This window comes from Argiope bruennichi, chromosome 9, assembly GCF_947563725.1.
Source record: "Argiope bruennichi chromosome 9, qqArgBrue1.1, whole genome shotgun sequence".
In the NCBI taxonomy this organism is placed as follows: domain Eukaryota; kingdom Metazoa; phylum Arthropoda; class Arachnida; order Araneae; family Araneidae; genus Argiope; species Argiope bruennichi.
The window spans coordinates 17,085,863-17,098,319 of NC_079159.1; the positions used below are offsets into that span (position 1 = coordinate 17,085,863).

A 12,457-nucleotide genomic window follows, 5' to 3' on the forward strand; every position below is an offset into this window, starting at 1 on the left:
CCAATCATTGAAACCGCTTTCTGGGAGTTTTTCTGGCTGGAGTGAATTTGTGTGACAGATCTTACCCAAATCTAGCGATGTGTTCACTGAATAAAGCACTCATTTAACCAATTTATGAATCAATACAGAAATCTCAATTTATGACTAAAAGAAGAAATAGGGTTTTGAAAGCTTGAAGTCCATTTGTGGGCATAATTTGCTAATCATATCGTCAATAAAAATCCAAATTATCGAAAAAACTACGCGTCTAACCATATAGTACGTTCGAATGTTTTCAATTTCATTGATGATAAGATGAAAATACTTCATAAAAATTCAAATTTAAAAACTAATGTGTAAAAGAAATAGAAATGTTATACATCATATTTCATCATTTGTTTCTTATATTGGCTATTGTTTAGACATAGACTATCTATTTGTATTTATTTTGATAGTGATTGACTTTTCATTTCTGTTAAGAGGATTTTCAAATCCAATAGATCAGTGATACAGCATATTCATTTTATTTTCACATCAAATTTCAATGCAATTCTAAAAATTCTCAAAAGAACAAAAACATACATAACTGTCTTTTTTATATTTACTATAGAAACAGTGCATTACTTTCTGTCTTAATATTTCACAAATCGGTCCGATAGTTACAGCTGTAAATTTGTCAAGAGAAAATTGAGAGTATTTTTTCTCAATGTCGTTAAACATATTATTTGTGCTCCGAATTTTTTTCTCTAAGAGTAAACACTGGTTATCTGTTATAAAAACTCAAAAGTGTTTCTGTCAAAAACGTAACCAACAGGAGTGATTTCCCAAACACTTTCTCGCGTACTCTCTAATAAAGGTAGGCCGCGGTGGCTAAGTGGTAAAGTCTCGGCTTGTAAGCCGTAGGGTTTCAGGTTCGAGACCCGATTCCAACGAAGAACCGACCAGTAAGGGGGTCTGTTGGACGTTAAATCCGTCGGTCCGTTAAATCCAAACGTCCTCCCTCTGGTATGGCGTGGAGAGGGGGGCGCCAGCTCAGGTGTCGTCCGCGTCATCTGACCGCGGTTCAAAATGACAATGTCCGTCCCAAAATAGCCCTAGTGTTGCTTTGCAATGGGACATTAATATAATTAAACCAAACTCTAAAGGTGTTATCGCAGAGAACTCCATGTTATCTCATTGGAGTATAATAGCTACGAAATATTAAATTTTAGCATGAATTTAGTATTTTTATTCGTCGTTTAATTCTTGACGAATGTTTAGGAGATTAATCTCTGGTTAAAATGACTCACGAATCGATTTTTTTTATATGCGTTCTTCCCAAAAGATTGAATACAAATAATAGACACAAAACTGCACTTGTAGTCACAAAATCCTATATCAAACTTAATGTATTTCTGCCGTTGTATTTTTGAACTATCGCATTTGCAGGTTTCTGAAAGAACAGACAGTATGCACTTTAGGGAAACCTGCAGTGACTGTTGGCTGTTGGATTTAGCTCAAAATTTGATAAGTATCTACACTATAAATGTTAAATCTGTTTGCCGAAATTTATCAATCTATCCCTCTTCACTTTGTAGTTATCGTGTTAATGTATATTCGAACAGCTGGACAGACAGACTTTCTCTTAACTCATTTTTGCCCAAAATTTGATAGAAATCTACAAACTTGATGTAAAGACAATATACCAAATTTCATACATCTAACTCAAAGCATTTTTGAGTTATCTTTGTCACAAGCAGACAGATATATTCTAAAAAATGTTTTTTCCCCCGAACTGAGGGAAATCTCAAACACTGAAATTCATCAAAATCTGCTATTTCGATTTTTTTTTTTTTTTTTTTTTTTTTTACGGTTACTATATTTTCTCTATACCCCACATACGGCAAAGTAAAAATGCATGACTCCCTAGCACCACAAGCACTAAATCTCTAAGTAGGCTAGTTTGGCTAAGATTTTGATTTTCAATAACATTTAATGTTAATGTTCAGTTATGGATGTTTTCATGCAAATTATGAATTTAGAGTCGTCCCAGATGCCATTCATGAAACGAATAGTCATAGACATTTAAAAATAAGCCTTCAGTTATGGATATTTTCATGCAAATTATGTATTTAGAGTTGTCCCAGATGTCATTCATGAAACGAATAGTCATTTTATATTTATTATAACTGCAAAATGACTCGAAATGGTGCGGCATTCATTCCTGTACGCCATTACAGTTTTGCATGTGTGGTCGAAGGGAAGAAACTTTGAAATTTTAACCTCGGTTTATTTCATCACGGGTGTCATAATTATAAGATAGATGCTTCAGTCTATATTGCGGCACAAGAGGAAGAGACTGAAATGTGTGCCTTCAGTGATTTTACTATGAGATTCTGATAGGAATTTCTTTGCCACTTGTCGATTTAGGAAAGGTATTAATATTAGGCAAGAATGTTGTAAGCATGAAGGATTTTTATCCCTTTTCTCGGAGTGTGAGAAATGCAAAAATGATCATTTTCCTAGAGCACGTGTAGAATTAATTAGATAAAAAGCTGGAATTGGATCAGGAAATAAGACAACATTTTAGAATGAAACTAACATGGACTAATTAAAAATAAAAAGAAATGAATTAGAATCTGAATTAAGAGATATCATTACATATATATATTCATTTATTAATTTTAACTTGGCTGTGATTTTCACGATATCCAAAATCTCGTATTTTCACAAAAACGTTATATCCATATAAACATAATTTGTTTTCTTTTCGTATGTGAAATATAAAAATGAAATAAATCACCAATACCTCTATTCACAAATAAAATGAAAGAAACAAAATAATCCGCGGATCTAATCAAGTGCGACCACCATTTTTAAAGCAGGAGAGCGTAGCGGGCAACCGTGGCTATGAATATCCCCGCATTTTCCCTTTTCCACAAAACAATTCTTCATAATGTCCCTGCTGTGAGGCTTTAATAAACACAAGTTATCTCGTTTGATAAAAATGAACCTAGAAAGGGAAAGAGTGCTCTGCGTTATTCCCCAGGTACCTGCACGAGACTCGGGCTCTTTATTAATACGACCGCATAATAGCCGACGATGTGGTTTTCTGGCAAGGAATGAGATTCTCTCGACAGCCCCTTCCTCCACCCCTGGGGCGAGGACAAAATGAAAGTGTGTGTTAGTCGTCAGATTCAGCTGGTGGGAATTTTTCTTGTTGAACATCAGGATCCGTGAGTTTGGAAAACTCGCTATATTGCAAGACATTGAATGCTCGAATGTTTGTGTTTTCCGCTGTATTGTTAGGATTACATTAAATGAATGGATGATTGTTGGACAGGTGCATTGTATTAACCCATGTATTAATATTTCTTTTGATATATTAGTAGTAGGTTAATATTTATTAAATTTTAGTGAATGTCGGTCCAGTTTTAATTTACAAATTACTTTTTAAGCAGTACTTCACAGAAAATAATGTTTTCTAGACAAGTAACATAGAAAAAGTATTCTCTCCTCCACATTTCCGTATATCTGAACCTGAGAATATTTCAAAATACTTAGGCAAGTAACACAGCAGAGGTATTCTCCCATCCACGTTTTCGTATATTTGGGTAAGAGAATATTTCAAAGTACTTAGACAAATGACCCATTAGTAGTGTTATTTCCTCTACATTTTCATATATTTGGACCAAAAAATATTTTAAAGTACTTAGACAATGACTCATCAGACGTATTCTTTCCTCTACATTTTTGTATATTTGGACCAGGGAATATTTTAGACAAATGACTTATAAGAGGTATTCTCTCCTCTACATGTTTGTATATTTGAACCAAAGAATATTTCAAAGTACTTAGACAAGTGACACAATAGAGGCATTCTCTCCTCCACGTTTTCGCATACTTGGACCAGAGAATATTTCAAAGTACTTAGTCAAGTAACACAGCAAAGGCATTCTCTCCTCCACGTTTTCGCATATTTGGACCAGAGAATACTTCAAAGTACTTAGTCAAGTAACACAGCAAAGGCATTCTCTCCTCCACGTTTTCGCATACTTGGACCAGAGAATACTTCAAAGTACTTAGTCAAGTAACACAGCAAAGGCATTCTCTCCTCCACGTTTTCGCATACTTGGACCAGAGAATACTTCAAAGTACTTAGTCAAGTAACACAGCAAAGGCATTCTCTCCTCCACGTTTTCGCATATTTGGACCAGAGAATATTTCAAATTACTTAGACAAGTAACCCATATAAATATTTTTCCTCTGGAATTCTTCACATACTTGAACAAGAAAAATGTTTAGACAATTGACGTAGTAAAATCCCCCCTTCCTTCCCTCGACACTTTCTTATATTGGACACCGTATCGGATTTGAGGCTTCGCTCCCTTCTATAATAAGGAAATTGAGTAAAGAATTTCGAAGTCCCCTTATTCATCAAATGGATCCAAATTTTACTTCTGTTATACAATTTTATTTAACATATGCCATTTCTGGATTCGCGTTGACATTTACATAAATGGGCAGGCCTACAAACTTTCAACATTTGATTGATTTGTAGTAGAATATATTGAAGAACATAGGAAATGCATATCTGAGTTTCGCAAGAAATTCTATTATGAATTTTCACCTGAACACCTGGCTTGAAACACCTGATTGATGCCAATTGCAGTACTTTGCCACTTCTCAACAAAATTACCCTTCTTTTTTAATATAAAAAAATGAGCATCATACAAGTATGAAATGACAGGGAAGATGGTATTTTTCAAATTTTCATTCCATAAATACCAGAAACAAAATGGAACGTGTTTTTTTTTTTTTCTGGTGCATTTTTCATTTAACACGAACTCATCAATTTAGTTGTGTAGGCAATTTGAAAGTGATCGTATATCTATTTTCGAGAAATATCTATTTTTGATTACAAGTTTTAAGAGGGGAAAAAACATGATTTCTATGTGATTTTCAGATCCAAACCACTATTTCGGAAGCTAGATTTCCACGGGTAGATAGATTATTCTCGGATGAATGCTCAGAGATAGATTATATAAATAATCTGATCAGAAAAGTTTCAGTTTTTTTTTTTTCATTTGATTTTTCTGTTTCTATGATGTGTCATTTTTTAATGTTAGTAATTACCCAATATCGATGTAATATTTTGAGCTTATAAATTTTTGAATTGAATTATATGATTTATGTTAATTCAGAAAATGACAGCACTCAATGGAAAATTATTATTGTATTCATTTCAAAAAATATATGTATCAAAATTAGAAAGCACTGCTAAGATCAATGTATCCTTCTCCCACATTTAATTTTTTTTTCCGTCTAAAAGTGTTTTTATTCCATTTTCGATCGAATTTATTTTTAATTTTAAAAGAATATATTTTTTTTTAATTCCAAGTGATGAGCGGAAAAAAAATAAAGCAATCATAACTTCTGATTAGCATTAATAAATTTTAGATAAATTTAATTTATTAATCGAATGAATGTTATAGTTGGTTTCAGATATTCAAATAAAAGGAATTAAGACGTTAAAGTGCTTTCTGACAAATTATTCGCTAATTTGAAATGCCCCCCCCCCTTTTTTTTTATTTTGCTTTAGAACGTATTCCCATAATTTAAGAAATAGATTAAAAATAGGTATATTTAGGACATTACCTTATATTCATTATTTTCAAAATACCACAATTTCTTTTCGAAATTTGCAAACGACTTTCGTCCCTTTTATTTTGATTTCATTATTAACTTTCTAACTTTATTTTTAATCAGATTTTTTTTTTATTTGAAGTTTCTAAAAATAATTTCTGTTATTCTTATTTCGAAAAGCAGTTAGTATAAATTTATCTAAACGATTCAATGTTCCTTTCTTGTAATCAGAATCTTATTTGTAACATGAATTTTCATAAAAAAATTCATACATGTATGAATATGAATTAATTTAATTATTATATTCTTTTGTGATAATTGCATTTATTATGAAGCGCTAATATTATGTTCATATAAAAATTCGTAGATATATTAGTATGAATTAATTTAATTCATACATTCCTTTGTGATAATTGCATTTATTATGAAGCTCTAATATTATTTTCATATACAAATTCGTAGATATATTAGTTTCAATTAATTTAATTATGGTATTCCTTTGTGATAATTGCATTTATTATAAAGCGCTAATTTTATTTTTATATAAAAATTCGTAAATATATTAAGTTCAATTAATTTAATTATTGTATTACTTTGTGATATTTGCATTCATTATGAAGCGCTAATATTATTTTCATATAAAAATTCGTAGATATATTAGTTTGAATTAACCTAATTCTTACATTCCTGTGTTACAATTGCATTTGTTATGAAGCGCTAATATTATTTTCATATAAAAATTCGTAGTTATATTAATTTCAATTAATTTAATTCTTACATTCCTTTGTGACAATTGCATTTATTATGAAGCCCTAATATTATTTTCATATAAAAATTCGTAGTTATATTAATTTCAATTAATTTAATTATTGTATTACTTTGTGATATTTGCATTTATTTTGAACCCCTAATATTATTTTCATATAAAAATTCGTAGATAGTTTGAATTAATTTAATTCTTATATTCCTTTGTAATAATTGCATTTATTATGAAGTGCTAATATTTTATGCCATCATTTCAATAAAATATATATTCATTTTATATTTTGGTTATCTTTTAGAACACAAATAATTAAATTGTCCTTTAGAACTATATAAATTTTTCCTTCAATGGACCAATGAAAAATACCACTTTCCAAATGCCAAATGTTACATCAAATTTAAAACAGAACTATTGTAGATTTCGAGCTTATGGATGCATAAGATCAAAGGCAAAGCGTTAGCCAAAAACTTCAAGATATTAAATTTTAGTTAGTACTTTGGCTATACTTTAAGACATTGTTAACTACTTTTTATCCTTTTTCATCGCTAAGCTCGTTGCATCATAAAGGTACATATCGAATTAGCATGATCTCAGTTAGCTCTAAGTTTCACATCTAAGTTCGTTGCTTCATAAATGAACATATAAAACTGCATGATCTCAGTTAGCTCTAAGTTTCATAAAAGAACATACAGAATTACATGATCTTAATTAAATGAATAACTAATAAGATAAATACTTAAAAATTAAAAATAATGTAATTAATTTCTTTGCAGTGATTCTATGTGGCTTAATCCTAGTTCAAATCTGTTGCAGATCCGACCCAAGCGAGCTTCACTTTTGGAAATGAGGCGCAGTGGAATGCCCATTCGGCCCACTACCAGAACTACTTGGGACACGGTCTACAGCCAGCGGCAGGGTTCGCTCCTTGTACCCAAATGGATATGGCATCTACTCACGATTCGGGTCACGCCACTCCTCAGACCACTCCCACAGGTCGGAAACGCCCACTTTTTATGTTTGCTATTCTTCACCCATTGTTCAGTGTCACGCCATAAAATTTATGGCCCATTAGTTGGCTTTTCTTTTAACCACACGCCGGAAGTTCCATTGGCCACAGCAGGGCCCGAGAGTGGATAATCATTCATTCCTCCTTAGTGGTTTCGAATCGTGTTTAGTATTACCCAATGTAGAGAGAAGATAGTTAACCATATAGAAAAAAGCAATTATAAATACCTTCATTATCATTTAAGTATAGAGAGAGCAATAAATATAATGCTTTGCTTTACAGCTATGCACTTTTTTTTTAAATATAAGAGAAGATCCGAGGATAAATTTGAACTCTCGATAAAATCTCAAATTAATTATTGAAAAAGTAAATTTTGATGAAGAAACAAGGACCTTTTTCAAATCTTTACAAGTTTTTATAACACTTGTTGCACCTATTGATACATATGTTCAAATTATACCTCATCAGATGATCTGAGTCTTTGACAGAACTGCCAAATACGCGACCCCCTTAAGTGCTATATTTTAGTTATTTTTTTCATCTCCAGAATGTCCCTTCTTACATTTTTCTCTTACACAACAGATTTAACAAATTTTATCATTATGTTGAAAAGTTTAATAAAAATTATGAATTCTCAAAAAAAAAAATTTTATAATGATATGACTCAGTTTATTAATGAAAAATACTGAGTACTAAAATATAGTAATAAAATCAGTAAATGTGCCTCTAACTGCAAATATTTTTCTAAAATACTTTTTTTGTATTCGTAATTTTCATTCAGACACAGAGGTTTATCATTGTATTATATTTTTATTTACATAGTAGATCTTACCATATTGACTCTTAAGGTATGTCTTGGGGATTTTCCCAATAGTTTGTATTGATGCCGCCTCTTCAGATTGCAACTTTGCCGAGCATAAACTTGTCACGACGTCCCCCTTCAGGCAGATTTACCTATTCACGAAGCAAGAAAACGGTGGTAAGGCTAAATAAGGTGCTGAGAAGGTCAATATTTTAACTACCCCAGTAGAGTGCGATTTTGATAATTAGAAAATATAGCATGTCTTCTAACCAGTATAGAGAGGAATACATCCTACTAATAAAGTATCTCTACCTCCTATAAAGAATATATTAAAAAGCGTATTTTGGCTAACATGATCTTAGGATTTCTGGTAAAGGATTTGTTTTTACACAACAAATATAATTCAAAATTGTTCCCTGTATCTAAATATGCAAAATAAATTTATTTTAAAAGTAATTAATCTCCAGAGAAATATCAGGTACCTGTTGATATTGTTAAAACTTCTGAGGATGTTCCAGTCCCAGAAAATATTATAAATTTCAACTATCAAAAGTAACTAAATGAGTTACTTATTATTCACCATATTTAATGAAGAAAATCGAAGTATAATTATTAGATTTCTTTGAATCCGATTCGAAACAAATCGGAAACTTCAAAATCTTTAAAGCTTTTCCTTTCTTTTACTTTTTCGAGACAGTACAAACAAATGAGGTGGTTGCAATGATTAGAATAATTATCCCATTCAGCGGACCATTAAAGGAGAGATGAGCTGAAAAATGTTCGAATCAGATTCAAAAGAAAAGTTTGGGAGAGAAAATTTCAAAATTTTCCACTCACTGAAACAAGACCTGCCCCATCAACTCATTAGACTAAGCGATAAATAGTGTGTGCGTAGAAAACTTTTCTCCGAGAACTTTCCAAAACGAAAAGTCCTTCTGTCTTCCCCCCTCTCCAACCTCCATCACTACCTTATTTTCTCAACTTTTGGTTCTTGGGACAACAAGAACGGACCCGTCGAACCCCCTCGAAAAATTTTCCGAATGTGCCGAAAACAATTCTAAAAGTCAACAGACCACTTTTACAATTCCGCCCGAAAAGTAAGCAATTGACTTTGAGCTTTCATTAGGAGGCTCGTGCCGATCAATACCAAGTTAGGGGGGGGGGCTGCCGATGGACAAAGTCTGGGTATAGGTAAGGGTAAGGGGAGGGGAGCATCAGCTATATTTAGAGGGGGGTGGAGGAGAGGCAGGGCGGAATAAAGTCTGAGAGTTCTTGAGGAAGAAAGCTCCTTGCTATAATCATTTTAACATTTGAAGCGTTGACAGTGATGGATACTTCGGGCCCCGTAGCTTGGAAGGGTGGCGGGTCCTGAAGACTTAACATAAGATGGATTGTTGCGAGCTGTGGCTGATGCATATTAACTCATTTTAAATGATACGCTGCTCTGGGCCTGCTTTAATTGCTTATTTTAGCTACCTTTGGAAAACCCAGCCGAGGGTAGTCAGAGGCACCGCATCGAATATGTTCAGCGGTGGCTTATCGACCCACAGGGCAATTTGTTCGATGAGTGTTTTTGATTCAATCCTATGGCGATGTGGGAGGAACAGCGATAAAAGGCTGTAAAAAAGCGTGCAAGGGAAAATTATTTAGTAATTATCGGCTCATGTTTTTTTGTGGCCTCGACGTCCTTTTTAAAAGAAAATGAGAAGTGGAAGTTTTGGGAAAGTAATTATTAAGTAATTTGTAAGAAGTAGGACCTCCTATTAAAGGCTTAGTTAGGAGTAACCAAGCCGGGAAGGAGGCAGAATTGTCGTTTGAGGTATCATTAGCTTCAATAAATGGCAATCTTAAAAAGGAAACAAGGCAGTGGCTAAACGGTTTTGAATAGGACGTGTCAGAATTTTTGAGTAGTTTGTTTTTGCAGAGACTTTTGCAGCATCATTAGTTTATCCAGTAACTAAAGATTTCATGACTCAAAACGTTGTTACTTCGTTCAACAAGAAGGATTCAATCCATTCTTTCATACCGAAAAATGTTTGATGAATAATTAAACACTCAGTAATTAGAGATAACTGATGAGCGACTTCATCTACTATACGATATTTGTGCAATATCAATTCCCAGTACACTCATTTAATAAATTATAAAAGCGAGAAGACTTTGCAAGTATAATTATAAAATGACTAGTTCAACAGTTATTTATTAAAAATGACTTCAACATCATTTTTTATTTATAATGTGAAGCAAATTAATCTGATTTTGATATTATAATTTAAACATTTTACGAATTTTAACCTCCATTTTTCTTTAAAATAAGATTTTGGTATTATAACTTAAATATTTTACTAATCTGGGCTTCCATTTTTCTTCAAGATAAGATTTGGGTATTATAATTTAAATATTTTACGAATCTTAACTTCCATTTTTCTTCAAGATAATATTTTAGTGATGTAGCTTAAATATTTTTCAAATCTTGATTCTATTAGGCATTTTTCAGCATAGGCACTTTTTTCTTACTGATTTATTTCAATTAATTCTCTTACTCATTCAATAAATAACTAAAATTATGTGCAGACTTTTCCAATAAGAATGATGTTATATCCTATCAATATAGTTAGTTTACTATGATATATCAATGTGACTTTAAGTTGATTCCTTTTTGATATTCTGAAATTAAATTTCGAATGTTTTTGCAGGTATACTTCCCGATCGGCATTCTACCGCCTCATCGCAAGCATTCCCTGCTCTAACCGATCCACAAGCATCGCCAAGCTCCATCAAAGACTCTCTTTTCGTCACACGATACAACAATGCGATGGTTGCAGCTTCGGAGCTGTGCCTGACAGACCGTTTAACAGAACTGCGACATGGTCTGTCGGGAACTAATCCGAGCGCCTGTAGTACTTATCCAACCACCCATCCATTTAACAACGCATCTCTGGCATTTCTAGCCGCTGGGCCATCTCCTCACAACAACAACCTTCCATACTTCACGGTTGGTCATGGCAGCTATGGTCTTCTCTCTGCAGGACATGGGTACTATGGTAACGGAAATCCTGCCAGGACAACTAATCCCTCTCTCATGGCTGCAGCAGCTGCGGCTAGTATGTACCTGACGCCACCCATGGTGTCGCCGTCATTATTTTATTCCCAATTATATTCCACACAAAATCAAATCCAATCTTCAATACATCTTATGAACAATAGCGACACGAGAAGCTCTACAACAGAGGATGAAGTTATTGCCGCTCAAAGGTGCCTGGACAGTGGTGGTCCATCTATTTCTAGGGACTCGAGTACAGGCGACTCGATACTGCAATCAGAAGGTAGCAGCAATCACAGTTCGGCTGATGTCCGAAGGAACACGATTTCGGACGACAGGAGGCGATTGGACTCGAATATACGAGACTCACAGCAGCAGCATCTAATGTTGGCGAATAACAATGGCACGCCAAGTGCTAACACAGATCTGTTTCCTCCAGAACAAAACAGGCAGGGACAAGGTGATTCAAATTTATGGCGCCCTTATTAAGAAATAGTTTTAGTTACTCTACAAATTTTATTTCCGTCCTCCTAAAACTGATGAGCACGTTCAAATATACATTGTTTCTTCATTTTTCGTGTTATGCTGTGTTTGTGGATACATGACTGAAGAAATTCTAAAATTAATGAAAAATAATTTTATAAAATATTTAGTAAAATTAAAACTCTGCTGATGTTAATTTATATTTTTTAATCCTTTGTTTCATTCGAGAGATTTTTTTTAATTATTATTAGAAATTGGAAACTTAAATTGAATTCATCACAGTATGTTTTCTTTGATATTCCTTGATAGACATTAATATAAATTGCATTTCAAATGAAAATTGAAATTTACATTAAAAAAAAGTTTGTTTGAAAAGATTAATATATTATTCGAATAATATATAGTAAAATGTGAATTACAATTTTACATTACAGCATTTATACTAATTATTTAAAATATATTATCGTGATTCTGTTCCAAAAATTAAAAATTTATTTAAAAAAAAATTATAATTTTAGACAAATGCCTCTCTGTATGTCACGAATCAATAAGCTTATCAATTTTGACGAATTTGATAAGCTTACAATTACAATGAAAAGAGCATTATAATTGTAGACTTATATCTGGCAATAAATTTAATAATGAATTTCAAATAATGTTTATTAAATATGTAGACTCCATTACATTTTATATTATGAAAATGGCTTAGATTTAATTTTAAAAAATTATTAAGAAAGTATACAAATTATTATATTT

At 32.5% G+C, this 12,457-nt stretch overlaps 1 protein-coding gene across 1 annotated transcript in view; it reads left to right on the top strand.

Moving 5' to 3' along the window:
• Positions 1–11,955, top strand: part of LOC129985350 (runt-related transcription factor 1-like) — a 159,917-nt gene extending 147,962 nt beyond the window's left edge. Inside the window, exons 4-5 of the mRNA XM_056095347.1 lie at positions 7,181–7,360; positions 10,872–11,955. Of these exons, the coding sequence (XP_055951322.1) occupies positions 7,181–7,360; positions 10,872–11,707 (1,016 nt within the window). The 3' untranslated portion in view covers positions 11,708–11,955. The remainder of the gene's footprint in view (positions 1–7,180; positions 7,361–10,871) is intronic.
• Positions 11,956–12,457: the final 502 nt, after the last annotated feature.